Raw genomic sequence first — 14727 nt, 5'->3', positions numbered from 1 at the left:
AATTGAAAATACTACTTATTCCATAAATTTAAATTAATCCTTCGCATAGAGATTCATGAGAGTTATAAATTCAGAAGCACACCTACTTTGTGTATGTAGATTGGTTAGGGAATGAGCACAACCAACAGCACGAGGCTAAAACAGAAAATGGAGAGGGGTACAAAATAATAGGTGTTCAGCTGTGAGTTGGGTAGGCCTTGAAAATTTCAGCGTACCATGAGGGGTCCCAACTGTTTACTCACTGCAAATCATACCGATAAATCTCTCTACACGGGGCAGAAAACAATTCTCTGATAAACAAGTTTTCTGAGGTTATTCAATGTGCCTTGTTTTAAAGACTGGCAGTAGTCTGTGTTTGTGAACGACTATAATGCTGACGGTGACAGTGTTGGTATGAGAAATGACAGCGATGGTTGACTATCATCGGGGGTTCTTTAAAGGCAGATAATATTAAGCTGGGGAAGAAGACTCGGTTGATTATTCTAACAGATATAACAACATTAAAGCTGAATTTTAATATTTCGATTAATATCTTTATAGCAATCAATAAATTATGTTTGCTTTCAAGGCAACATTTTTAAGTAAAAAACTGAGTATTAAAGACTAAACAGTCTCTCTCTCTCTCTCTCTCTCTCTCTCTCTCTCTCTCTCTCTCTCTCTCTCTCGCTTTTTATGGTTCTTTGATCCTAGTCCCATCGGCTATTGATCACAATATCAGAGGAGTCAGATCTGAACTGATCGCAAGAACCACTCATTATAAATCCACGTATCAGAGTTGCCTCCATATCCACCCACAGGTGCGAGTGGACTGTTTCACAGTCCCTCATTGGCTTCGTAGTGTGGGCCTCACCTGTCATGATTTTTAGATTAGTGTAGCAAGGCTCAGCGAGCTGGCGTGATGGCCAGCGTGCTTTTTCTCCGAGTGTTTGCTTTGGTTCCAGCTCATATATTAGCCAGACCGTTGACAGTGCGAAAGCGTACGCGGGAGATAAGTCGTGGTTTGATAGCAAACCAGGTGTTGTTGTGAGGGACTCTATAAATGCACGTGTAAATTATTATCGCCGCCCCGTAAAGTCGGGTAAACGATCCAAAATATGATGGCAAAGAGACCGAACAGTCCGGGGAACAGAAATCGACAAGTTTTGTCAATTCTGGTCGCAATTTTTAAGAAAAGTTTCGCTCGTCTCCTATACATGGCTTCCTTTTTTGCTCTTTTCGTTTTGTCTTTGTTTTTACCGGTTACGTCATAGTCCCTTCCAGCACGATATCTGAGATCTGTTGGTTCCGACATCGATGATGAAAGTTCTCCTTTGTAAAGCATCATTGGTCCATTAAACTCATAGTTGACATTTCCTCTCTCAGTCATCTCCTGTTCGGATAGATTGAAATGGTATTGAACATGTGCCAGGTGTAAATCATTTTAAAAACTGAAATATAACGTATATTTCATGAGGCAAAGCTGACATCCTTGAAATCCATAAAGAAATGTCGTAATATTAGCACATAAAAAGTTAGGTATGAAGGTATGACGTTTGATTTTATATGTGAAATCAACTCACTGTTTGGTTGTCATTTTCATTCTCTTCATCTTCTTCATGATCAGGTACTCCTGTGGCAAGTTCTTTTCTACTGGCTCGAACACTCAGAATGTAGAAATAATTGACCAGTGAAAACTCCAGCAGGGCGGCAAATACGAAGATAATACAACTTGTAAACCAAAGATCCATTGCCTTGATTAGAAAAGAAAACGAAAAGAAATAACCCCAAAATGACAATGGAATGAAATTAATGAGATGTTTACATAAAACACGCTTCCCTTGTTTCAGAAGTAGAATTAAAATGACACTAAAATGATTCTATTTGCATATTTAGTGGTGACCATCTGGGAAGGAAAAGTGCTTTTGATACATAAACATCGAGATTTGTTTTTTCTTGCGCACGCGCACAGGTAATTTGTATGAAATTGCATTTAGCCTGACCCCCATATAGGGCCGACCAGCAGGTTATGGCTTACCGTTGGATAGGAGAGTGAAGGTATCATATATCTTATTGATCCGCTTTGGGTCACTAATGTTAGTACGGATGTAATTCCTAGCGATGCCCTGGCGGCTGTTGCATCTACGTGCAACCAGAACGATATCCACGATATTATGACCAACAAAAACGATGGAAGGAAGAGATTTATGATGAAAAATCCCAAAGAACGTTCCAGTGTGAACACCGCAGTCAATGTTGAGTAATTTCCTGAAAACGTGAGGTACATTGTAATTAGTATACTGATCATGACGAGAGAGTTTATTCTCGCTTCCTTTAATTTGTGCAGGGACCTGGTAACGAGTGTATCCAAGCGTTCCCAGAGAGACAAAAAAACGACGATTACGAAGTCATTTTTGATGGAATTAAACGATAGACGTGAACTGTTTTGAAAGTACGATTCGCGGTAAATCATGAACACTGTAAAATCCATGATTATAAGCTTAGGTGTCGGTTTTAGCTGAGATCTTTTCTCGAACGAGACGTTTTGACAATGTGAAAAGTTAATTTCACCTCAGGTACCGATACTCATGTCATTCCCTGTAAGGAAGAATTAATCGCGCAATCTATTTGATGAAAAATAGTCACTGTGCATCGACCACGGGACATCACAATTATGTCGATATTTTATTTAATCCATAGCTTTTGAGAGAGCATTTTTCTCTGACAATTTCCAAAGATTCACAAAATGAAGAGTGTGCTATTCGATGCAATTAATTTTTCTAATTTATTTCCTGAAAAATGCTTTTATTCGCGGTGTTATAAAATATTAATTGAAATTATTTTTTTTAATTTTCGGCAACACATGTCATTTTATGTGATGTAACTGTCTATCATTGATAAATAAAATACTTGAGATATTTCTCTGTGTCGTATAATCTTTGTATTAAAATGTGGAAGATGTGGATAGAAGAGTTTTGGTACAAACTTGCTAATTAACTCACCTAGTGGCATTCCTACGACGGTTTCGTAAGTATCATTGTGAGTAAATTCAAACTGCGGTACTGTAATGTCTCCGCCACTGATTGGTGTTTTCCTACTCGTCCAATGTAGTTTTACGTGATCAACATTGTAAGCATCTGCGTGCGAAGTGTAATTTCAATAGAAACATATCAGCTTTGCTCAGCGAGATAATGTCATCCGGGTTATTCCCATGTCAACACTCATTAAAGATTAAAAACCCTAAGCTGTCGTATTTGATCGTTGAGTCTAATGATTAGAAGGCAGTGAACTTACTGTATCTCGAGGTAACGGTCAGAAACATTGATCAGTAAGCGTAGAAAATAAAAATTGCGTCATGGACTGATCTTGCATTTTTATGCCCTCCCATGCCCTAATTTGGCTCTCAATGCGTTTTACTTCCACGAAGGGTTCTTTCCATCAACTTTCGCCAATCCTAGCTTCTTGGATGTCATGCTGAAGTTGTTTTTCTTTAATTATTCATATAGGAATTAAAGGGTCTAAATTGTACGTTGGTTGTTCACACATACATACATACATACATACATACATACATACATACATACATACATACATACATACATACATACATACATACATACATACAGACAGACAGACAGACAGACAGACAGACTGACTGACTGACTGACTGACTGACTGACTGACTGACAGGCACACAGACTGACAGGCACACTGACAGACAACTTGTTACGAAGATACTCACAGCTGCGTACTTTTAACATGCAATGCTGAATGTCGAGAGGAAAAAGTTGGAGTTCCATGTAACAGCTCAAAGTCAATGTCAGCCTAGATCAAACATGAAAATTTGATAGTAAGTGTATGCGAGGAAGTCTTTCGCCAGACGTTAAATTTTCTTCAGATCCTCACCGAATCCTGAAATATTTTTACATTGATACGAGGATAAAACCTATGATGTCTCCAAACCATTTTTCATTGTAGAAACAAGCGTGTGAGATCAAAACATTTAACATCATTGTGTCATTTTTTTGTTCTTGTGGATATTAATATGATCATGGGTTTGAAAGATTTGCATAATGGCATATTAATTAGCTGCTCTTTACGCAGTTTGCGTGTTCGGCATGACAAAATCTACCGACCTTCTGGGCATGACATTTCATTCGTTTCTTTTGAATCGTAAGGTGTGATAGCATCTTCACATTATGTAGACTGAAGTGTAGAAACGTTGCAAACATAGTTCGTGTGCATTTTTAAACCCGAAAGGAGCATGTTGAAAGGGTTTCTTTACAGCATGGAGGTACCACAGCCTTTGTGCTACATCCATGTTTACAGGCATGGAGGCAGCACAGTCTTTGTGCTAACATCCATGTTTCACAGGCATACCTTGTTGCGTAAACAATAGTTCCATTACCCTTGAGTAGCAGCGCGATATTCTCTGACAACACGGTGTGTAAAGCTCCGTTCTTTTCGTTGACAAAATACAGATCTGGCAGCCAGAACTTCTTAATGGATTCCACCGTTTGGAAAACTAGATCGCTCGTATTGTGTGTTAATCTATCGTCCATCCAAGATACATAGAAGTCAATATCCACCGTGTATTCCTGTTGAAATATTGTTGTATAGTGTTCAGATACACCTTTTAGTATGTCGTAAAAATCGGCCCAGGCTTGCACCATTGTGTAAGTCTTTTAAATGAATGACATCATTCGTATGGGAATTAACCATCACTCAAACACTCATATACTTATCATACCTGACGAATCTACTAAGGCTTGTTCGCTTTTTTTTCATTTTATCAAAAGTAAAGGTCCACAATGGCATACACAATTCTCGTAATCTAGTTTTGCAGAACCTATTTCATCGCCATCAGTATCAATATGCAACCAACCATGCAACTACAGTTGACGTAGATAAGCGCACAACAACCCTCTCAAAATATTACGTTGATATTCAGAGCTAACGCCTGTAATGTGACGGAAAACCCAATAGGCGTTTTCTTTTCATGCCTGTGATGCATCCTGAAGTAAATAGGCGGGAGATTTAGTCCTGTGATGCGTCCTTAAGAAAATATGGCGGGAGATTCAGTCCTATTCTTTAAAGTGTTTGCTTGCAAAAACGATTATTAATACGTTTCAGTCACTTAGTCACTCTGTATAATTCGTGTTCATACTTATTCCTTTTCCACCAGTTTGTTGTCAATTATTCCTATGTTGCAGGCACTTTATAGGTCAACTCATCGACATAACGAGACATCAAATGCGGGCATACTACACGTTCTGGCTTGCAAAAATCGTATTGAAATGACAGACATTATCCTGCCGTATTTGTGAAGCATCTTTACAGTGATATTTTAATAGAAGATGTGATTGACTGATACTTGCCATGGACAGGGGATTGATTTCCCCGAAACTCTGCAATAGTATATACACCTCTGTGTCGACAGGATCTCCTGTCATTGAGCGCAGAAGCAAACAAACAAAGAACAAAAATATTAGCGATTGTCCAGTGAGATTCAAAACCATCGCAGTATAAATTAACATTTCTTTAAACTATTTCTCATATCGTAGTGCCCCCTCATCAATACTCGCCAAAGAATCAAACAGGTATGAGTGACAGTGTTAAATAATGGCACGTAAATCCTGATTCGTTATTGTGTAGTATTACGTCATAAGCGTATCCTGGAATATGGTATTCTATTGATTTCAGTGAACATAAGTTGATCTTACATGGATGGTATTCACATAAAACTTTCGCTAAATCAAATTAGATCTGTAATAATTTAAACCCAGATCACGTTTTACATTCACTATAATCAAATTCTAGACAAAATACATTAATCACGTGGAAGTAAAATGATGCAGTCTATTATTATTTATGGCCTTTAAAATCTCGCTATTGTTTGAAATTCTAATAAAGCGAGTGAATACAATATTACGAAGACATGGACGATGCTGTAAGGAACATAAAGGTCAAATCTGCTTTACATTAAAAACGTATGAAATCTACGAAAAAAGGTACGCAGTTTACAATTGGCCATTATGAACCATAAAAAAATATTTTGATGAATATCGTTGTAAACCTATTTCTCAGATAAAAGTGAAAAAAGATAACTGAAAAAATTACTAGGTTTGAAGTCTGTCACAAGGCTGAGAGCGATTCCTAATTTGTTATATCTACCGTTTAAACCTGGACGAAAAGTGCTAATTTCGTTGTCATCTAAAATTTTTGACATAATTCTTCTGTGTTCGCCTCGTAGATCACCATCTTCTGTCGATTCGCATCCCCCAATCCATACCGCCATCATAAAACTGAAAAATAAGTTGAAGCTGATTGTCAATTGTAAACGTAAAGATAAGACGTCATAGGTGACTAAAGGTCACGACAATATTTGCTGTGAGGAAAAGGGTCAGACTAATGGCAATTGCATTGCAATATGAAGTATTGGAGGAGGGAAAGGGAGTATATTGCTACACGGACACTATGGGAACTACATTGCTACACCAACACTATGGGGAGTATATTGCTACACGGACACTATGGGGACATGGACACCATGGGGACTTTACACGGACACCTTAGGGATGGCAAAGAGGAGAAATTTTGAATACCTGAAAGTAACAAATACTGACTTCATACTCCAATTCATTATTCTACTACGGTGTGTAATATAGGCAGAATGCGTAGTTTCGCCATGAAGGCAGTGGTTATGAAGCTTTACTGCTGTCGTATTGCAGCGGTTCGTGTACAGCTTCTCTCCAACTGACGATATCATTTCATTTAAATATACTATAGACTTGATTCTTTTTATGGAGCGATGAATCTTATTGAAATACTACCAGCCTCTTTGTGGTTTGACGTTACAGCTGCGCGATACTTGACCTCGCATGGTAAATTTACCTCGCACTCTGTATCAGTTCATATGGAAGCAAATTTAGGGAACGTACGGTTAGTATGACCTGGGTTGAGCAGACGAAATCAGGGTTATCATCTAACATAAAAATATTGCAAAGGGACATTTTTCTTTTCACAGCACATTGGGAAGAAAATCAATATTCGCCCATTTATAAAACCTTTTTTGATCATTAGTAGAATTTTCAGTGATGTACATTGTAGTGATTCCCTGCACGTTTTCGTTCTCCACGGCCATTTTACTGAATACCAGTAATTATTTGTCTTACGAACATCTTGTCTTTGCAAGCCTATGAAGACTTGCCTTATATCACAAATATTCCCGGCAGGCTTTGGCTTAGACGAGGCAAGTGAGAGGTCTAAGCTAGATGTTTGACTGAGACCGTGGTGTTTGTTCATAAGTTCACTTTAAATTTGTGCTGTTTGATAGATGTTCTGCTGATATCCAATCATTTTCATGAAACAAACGAAATTATCTTTAATTCTCTTTTTCTTGCCATTTTCTGTTAATTAAATATTTGGACACGATGAATAAGAAATATATAGCATATATCTTCTTGTACCGTATACGTAACTATATATGTAAAATACTTTTGTTACTCTCATGGTAAAGTGGCCAGAATCCCCTTCCCCTCACTAGCTCACGGGTTGGTAACTTCATACTTCAGCAATTTCGGCGGTACAACGATATTCAAAATAAATTTATTTGAAAGTGCAAAGTCATTCCTGAAAGTGAGCATGAGTGTCAATTCATTACAAATCGAGCGATTACTGGAAGTGTCACTGACTGTAGACTGGCAATATGCAGAGTTTCAGAATGATACATTTGATTGGTAGATTGTCATTACGAGTAGCTGATTGGCTGTCTGGAAGCAATTCGATACAAAACAATAAGTTGTAGCCAACTAATTGGCTAAAAACCTCCAATACGCAGCAAATTAGCTCTCTGCAGACATCAGCCAGTGGTACATCGAGGTTTTCTAAAACAATATACGGATCTCTGACGATTCAATGGTACACAGAAATTTTGTTTGATATACTGATATTGGCATTAAGCATGATTAGCATATTTCCTGCTCTTGGCCAATCTAAAGAAACTATTTTGACACAGAAAACAACGACAAACTTCGACTATGGGGACAACTGCGTGGGCAGTTGTGCGATATCAGCAGAAAGCCTGAGGTAGAAATATTTTTATGTTGTTGATTGAGGATCTTAAAGCTGGAAATCGGCGGCCAAAGTTAACGGCCACAATTATACTAATGCATAATAGATCAATCAAAACCAGAAATATTATTCTACTTTGCCCTCGGCACCACTCCTCGATGCTAGCTGCTTCTTTTCGAGGTGAAATCTTAACCGTATGTCGCTAGTTCGAATCCTATAAGCTACTTGTACTTTATTACAGGTCAATTGTTATCAGCTGTATGCAACACATGCGTATTGTATTCAATTTATACTCGTATCCTACGGTCTATGCAAAGAAGTGGCTTCAAGATTGCGAGAACACTCGCAGTAAACATTTTAGGCATACTTGAGTTCTAAGGCGTAATAATAACAACAGTCCCTCCGTATATCCAACAGTTATTTTTTTTTACAGAAAAAACGAAGCAAAAGTTGTGTGTTCGTTGTTTGAAAATTGTGTTGTCGATCTGGCTCTCCAGTATTTGCACGCCTCTTATTCGTATTCTACAGCCATGCTTCTGCATAATGCAACTTATAATGATGGCACATCTGTTTGCAACAGGATTTATTCGTCGGATTAAATGATTTATTTTTCCTGGACATTAGGGAGATGCATTATCAGTACTATAATTCAACATGATCCGTCGTAAATATTTTAAACGCTGATATTCACTAACCATTATTTTTTCTATATTTGTCTCATTATATGTGTTACTTTTTAAGATGGTTCATGAAAATTTCCCACATTACCTTATCTCTCTCCACAATATTCAACCTCTATTCATTATCCTTTGTCCCTTGTCTCTCATGGCCTTCTATGAACTCTGTCAGCTAACTGCGTCTTGAATGTTCTCTAAGACATACCCTGGGCAACTAGGTACCCTCGGTTTTCCCGTTGTGGATTCAAACTGACAATCCACGCCATGGACACGGAACTTTGTGTCCTTCGAATACATCAATTACACGATTTTTTTTATCATGTCTGACAACCTGTCTCGAGTGACTGTGATCGATATCTGCATCGCAACGATCACATTGTCAAGGTGATATATGCGATGTGATAGTCACATTATAGTCTTGAGTGTATTGCTGATCAAATCACACCGCATATGGAAAGTCTGGTCCACGTTTATCTTGTAAGCCGGATGCAATATCTGCCTGAGTTCAACACGTGGCGGAGATGAAATTTTCATCAACGTTATGATATTACTCTGTGCATACTTTGGATAATGCCATGCCCTCCAGGGATAGCAACAAGAGAACAGAACAAGGTCGTTCACAGACTTTCGAATGAAATTAATCAGGACGACGAGCTTGTCAGACACATTACACTGAAAATTACGGAACAGCGTATTGAGCCTCCACTCTGATGAAGCATCGATCGAGACATAACGTGACCGCTATCTTTGGGAAGAGCGCGTAAACGTGAAGAGAATGAACGCTCAGATCGAAACATTAAACAATCTGTTGAACGGTTGAATAAGATGACAGTTTTATCGTCGTAGTGTCACACAGATATTGGGATCTACAAATTTCAGTGAAGATGTGTATTCGTTAATCTTGATACACAATCATTAAAATGGACACACAGTAAAGAGAAACAACAAAAGATTGTGATCAAATAAAAGCCCCGACATTTCGGAACGGAAATATTATTGTGATAGAATCATTGCAATATGGTTGGGTTAACTGTCTGTTTGACATACAATAGCGGTCAACTATAGCATAATATATCGATTGTTACTTTGTCATTAAATGGCTGTCAAATTAAAATTTCAATTGTCCCGTAACATCAATTTGTGGTTCATAGTACAAAACTGGAGATCAAATTCTAATAAATGATATTAACCTTGGGTAATATATAGATGATGGATAGTCCAAATTAAAGTCGCTAGGAGTTATTAGCCTACTATGGCAGTGAATGCTATGAATTTATTGAGATCGATGAATGAACTGATACGGTGCCTGATCTTTGATGAATTAACTGATTTTTCTTTTTTTATGGGGCGGTATTGGTGTAGGTTTATCCAAACTACAAAGTACAAACCCTGGAATATTTCTCTAAGTCGTATGGGTTCAAAAGGTTACATTCTAGCCAAATGTAAGATGTAAGAACGTTAGATCTAAAGTGTCCACTGATGATAAAATTAATGCTACAATGAAATATGAGTCAAATTTAAAAAGGAAGTCAAAAGCGAATCGACAAGGGGATTAAAATAGCGTTAGGTATATCATATGTATACACACACTTCAAATGAAAAGTGCCCCAGTAGTTCTTCCGTCCAAAACGTCCACGGAATCACTGATCATTTGCTTGAATTTACGATGAAATTGTGCTTCAGGAACAAAACACCAATTCATTACATTCAAAGCGAGACTCAGTTTTGTGTGTGTGTTAACACTATTACCTGGGCAGGTATTAGGCACGTTTGTTGACAGCCACTGTAGCAGCCTGATTTCTCAGCGACTTAACTTAAATCTCATCAAGCTGGAAAGAGTTAGATGCTTCCTCTGTCTGACTGCGTGATTAGAAAAGTTCCGTGAGATACTAGTTGAGAGCATCGGATTGAATCTTACTGATCTATCGCAACTGTTTTACTCTTTACGGTATGTGCTCGATTAAACAATGGTCCCTCTATCACGGTTCCTCTATCACCGACCGGTGATAAAGGGAAGACAGGGACGATGATGATAGAGGGACCGTGAACCGAGTAATAAACGGCTGGTTCGTTGATCCTTTCTTTTCGTTGTCTTTTATTTTCAATTAAAATGAAGAATTAGTTAGTTATGTCTTTGAATGTCATATATTGCAGAGTTTACCATATCTGAATCCCTGGCATTAAAATTCACGCTAGAATTGTTCAAACAACAGAACCAACTTGCTTTAATCGGTGAGGACAAATCCTAAGAGACTTTTTACTTATTTATCATCACTGCGTGGACTCATAAAGTGCAATAAAATGGCACCTTACATTGTGTGTTTCGAATCAGTTCCATCGTGACTATGACTTCGTGATGGTTTTATCATTAGTTCATAATTAATTCTGTTCTAAAACTGTTCATAACTTTGTCTGTTTATGAACATCAAATATTGACTTTACACTTTCATTCCCGGTATGAATAGAAGGTGACTGGCAAGGCGGAATTTCGACTGCAGCAAACGACGCAAACATTTTAACCGTTGGTTGCGAGTACTGAATACAGCAACTTTGCACCGCTCCTGGCCTGCATATAGACATCAGTTAAGTGACTGCACTGAAGTAGACAAAAAAGTAGTACATTTTCTTGCATGGTCTTCGCGGTCAAAACAGTGTAGGCGTTACTTTGATCAACCGAGATCTTTGAATTTGTAATACATACCAATAATTGGGTCATTGCCTAAGGGGATCAGAAGAAATGATTTCCAATAATTTAAACTTAAAAAATTAATAGTCTACTAGGAGGGTGATTACTAGAAAATAGTTCAAAGCACTTTAAAGTTTTCTCTGATGGCATGCATGATTGTTCATAAATTACAATATTGTCAAATTTGACAGTAACTCAGTCACTTGCAACAGATGATAAAAACTCGACTGCGAATGTAGATAATTATCAACAACGTTTGATGAAAAGAATTGAAAGATTAGTGAACCGGCCGTGTTTAGATCGCATCTATAGCCTGTCAGGTAGGATTAATTTGGCGACAACCTGCTGACTTTTTCTTGTCTGTGTGAATATATTCAAAACCCATAATTTTATATAACAACAAAACAGGCCGAGAAAGTGTAATGATACTCTCGGGGACTATTGAAATGATGAGCTGATTTCAAGAGATGAATAACGATATCAAGAGAAGCAGAGATAGTCATTACTCGATTCTCTGTGCAAGCCACCACTCTCTGCATTCGTTTTTAATTTTCTAGCCTTGTATCTTCAGGGTGATTAGTCTCAACAATGGTTTTGGTTGCCTGGTTTTTATGGAGTTGATAATTAGCAAATTAGAGTTTGACCTCTAATGTGAAAGGGTTATCGGTATAGGCGATACGCTGCACGTTTTTACTCCTCAATAGTAATACGCAGAGACGCTGTTTGTTGGAAATTGGACGATGACCTTAGCGAACAATACATCTTTCTAGCCAGATATCTCATGCAAGCTATCTCATTCTATCTGTAATCAGTGATGCATTTTGAAGATAAAATTGATGTGTATTGCGAGAAGACCTTTTGATGAAGTCTAGCAGAGGTTGAAAACCGCCATTCTTACCATCAAATATTTACTTGGCGAAACTTTTGCAGCTTTATCAGATATAAGAATACCTAAAAGCAAAATGCTATTAAATTTTGAAACACGTCTAGAACCATTTAAGAACAATTGTATGAAATAGAAAACACTGTTATTGTGTCTTTAAATTGTTTATGACACAGCTTAAATAAATTAAACAGATGTCTTTCCGAGGGATCTAATCATCTTGTTTTTATAAACACTAAGGCTTCACTCGTGTATTCCTGACGGGATTTCCTGTAAAAATACAAATACTATGGGTGAAAGTCACGTGAATTTATCATTCTAATGTACGCATTGTCATTGTGAAATTAGCTGCAATGATAATAATAAATGTCACAGTAGCATTTTAACATTGTCGGTAGACAGACTCTAGGGATTTATTAATATCAAATTAAAGAATATGCTGATAATCAGATGAATCCCTCTATATCCTACTGAGAGTTATTGTCATTTTCCATTTTCTTTACTGAATTAAGTTAGCTACAAAATTCCATGAAGGGTCGAGCTGTTGAACTCAAAAATAATAAATTTTGTGTGAATCGCTCAGTGACGTCACTGAAACTGTTACCTAAAATGGATTTATTCAAACAAAAGAAGGTGCACGTCAAAAAAACCCGAAACTTTTGGTCTGCATTTTGAATCAAGGCACTATTGCAGACTAGTTTGTTCAGTATTTTGTTGGTTCATCTCCCACTGCTGTATTGAGTCATATTCTAAAAATTTAAAAGTGTATAAATTCGCCATGTTATATCTGATAGTGATGCCATTAATTCATTAATCTTGTCAATCTACCTCTATGTTTTGTACTCAAGCTCAAATGAAGAAATCCGCACATACTGCATGAAGAGAGCGAGAAACTTAACACTTCATGTCAACAAGTGACCATATTTGGTAATTTTATATGACTACATTTAAAAACAACACATACGGGCAAATCAACACATACGGGTTCATCTAATATTCTTTTGTTTGACATCGGACAATAGAAAATACTTGTGAGTTCAAGGGCGTTCAGAAGCACTTAGAACTTTGTTTTTTTCCGTTCGACTGTTTTTTCTTTGGGTGATAATGTTATAATGTACTCTTTATTTCATTTTTGAGTATGTTGGAGTATGAAATGATATCCTTCAGTTTGCAAGTACAACGCATCTCGTTGAATAAATTGTGCAAAGTTTTCACTGACAATTTAATTAATTATGGACTGAATTTTAGTCAAAGGGGAAGATCATTATCAACTTTAAATTATCTAAAAGTAAACTAATTGAGAACTGAACTTAGAACATCTTATTGGACAATACACCTTATACAGGCTGTCTGTTAACAAATTGAAGACGCGGCGTTCGGCGTAGTTTTCCAAATAGAATATACAAACTGTGTTTTTCAAAAAACCAGAACAAAAATGGCAAACAGTAACGCTTAATGTATATCGTTTTCTCTAACTGTTTGTTAAAGTGGAAACTGATACAATTGAAACAATTCAAACAACAAGAGTTTCGTTACTACTATCTTTAGGACAGCTGTATGTGATCGGTGGCAAAATCCCTTGTCAGTGAATTTGTGCTGGTAGGTGTGCTGGACATCTTTGTACATCTATATTAAGCGTTTCACAATCATTTGCAGGTATAATTATTTGCATTTTATTATTCTCAAGGCTTCTACGCACAACGCACTATACCAATTTTTTAAAATTTCATCAGCAGCAGGTTGTCGTAACAGTAATAACTGGATTAAATTAGTTTAAGCAAACGGTTGGAAATTTCAAAAAAAGTTAGATGAACTGTCATTGGGAAGTTCTCCGACGAACTACATAAATAATGTTTGAAAAAATAAAAGTATGATAATTCAAGGGAGCTATTTATACGATGATAAATATGAAACGAACAGAATATGAGAATAAATATTACACTTTCACGTCCTTGAACGTGTTTTTATTTCGAAACTGTGTACCATCCCAGTGTCTCCTTATTTTGTTGTTTTAGAACGGCCATCATTACGTGTGATTCGCTTTTACGTGTTAATCCCTAAAAGATTTGTGTCACCCTTTTTAACTGTCACCGTAAGGAGTTGTGTTATCAGCATTGAGGTTTTGACAATGGGAACAAAACCTCATATTCTGACAATCTTTTCCAAAGAACATGTCCTGTTTATTTAGAAAACGTTAACATGATCTACGATGCAGCGATACGAATGTAACACGATCTAGATTTAACTTTTGCCACGTTCTGAAACACCCGGTCAATTCAGCAAATATGTTGTTGATGTGTCTTTTGCAAATGTCCAATTCAAAGGGCAAACCGAAATTCAAATGAAATATGCTTTACGACAAATCCGAAAACAGTACTTCCCTTTGAACAGAGCGTTGGTTAAATATAAATTTCGGTTCTAAAATTTGCTCG

The 14727-nt window shown here is 37.1% G+C and overlaps 1 protein-coding gene across 1 annotated transcript in view; it reads right to left on the bottom strand.

Annotated features, from left to right (window-relative positions):
• Positions 1 to 615: 615 nt before the first annotated feature.
• LOC139131998 (glycine receptor subunit alphaZ1-like) overlaps positions 616 to 14727 on the bottom strand; it is a 30455-nt gene continuing 16343 nt past the window's right edge. Inside the window, exons 2-9 of the mRNA XM_070698353.1 lie at positions 6151 to 6281; positions 5355 to 5422; positions 4357 to 4574; positions 3719 to 3801; positions 2979 to 3113; positions 2015 to 2244; positions 1560 to 1730; positions 616 to 1369 (exon numbers count right to left, since the gene is read on the bottom strand). Coding sequence (XP_070554454.1) covers positions 1034 to 1369; positions 1560 to 1730; positions 2015 to 2244; positions 2979 to 3113; positions 3719 to 3801; positions 4357 to 4574; positions 5355 to 5422; positions 6151 to 6281 — 1372 coding nt within the window. The 3' untranslated portion in view covers positions 616 to 1033. The remainder of the gene's footprint in view (positions 1370 to 1559; positions 1731 to 2014; positions 2245 to 2978; positions 3114 to 3718; positions 3802 to 4356; positions 4575 to 5354; positions 5423 to 6150; positions 6282 to 14727) is intronic.

Source organism: Ptychodera flava, chromosome 4, assembly GCF_041260155.1.
Source record: "Ptychodera flava strain L36383 chromosome 4, AS_Pfla_20210202, whole genome shotgun sequence".
Lineage (NCBI taxonomy): Eukaryota > Metazoa > Hemichordata > Enteropneusta > Ptychoderidae > Ptychodera > Ptychodera flava.
Note: the sequence above shows the minus strand (reverse complement) of the source record. Positions and strands in the feature narration are given on the sequence as shown.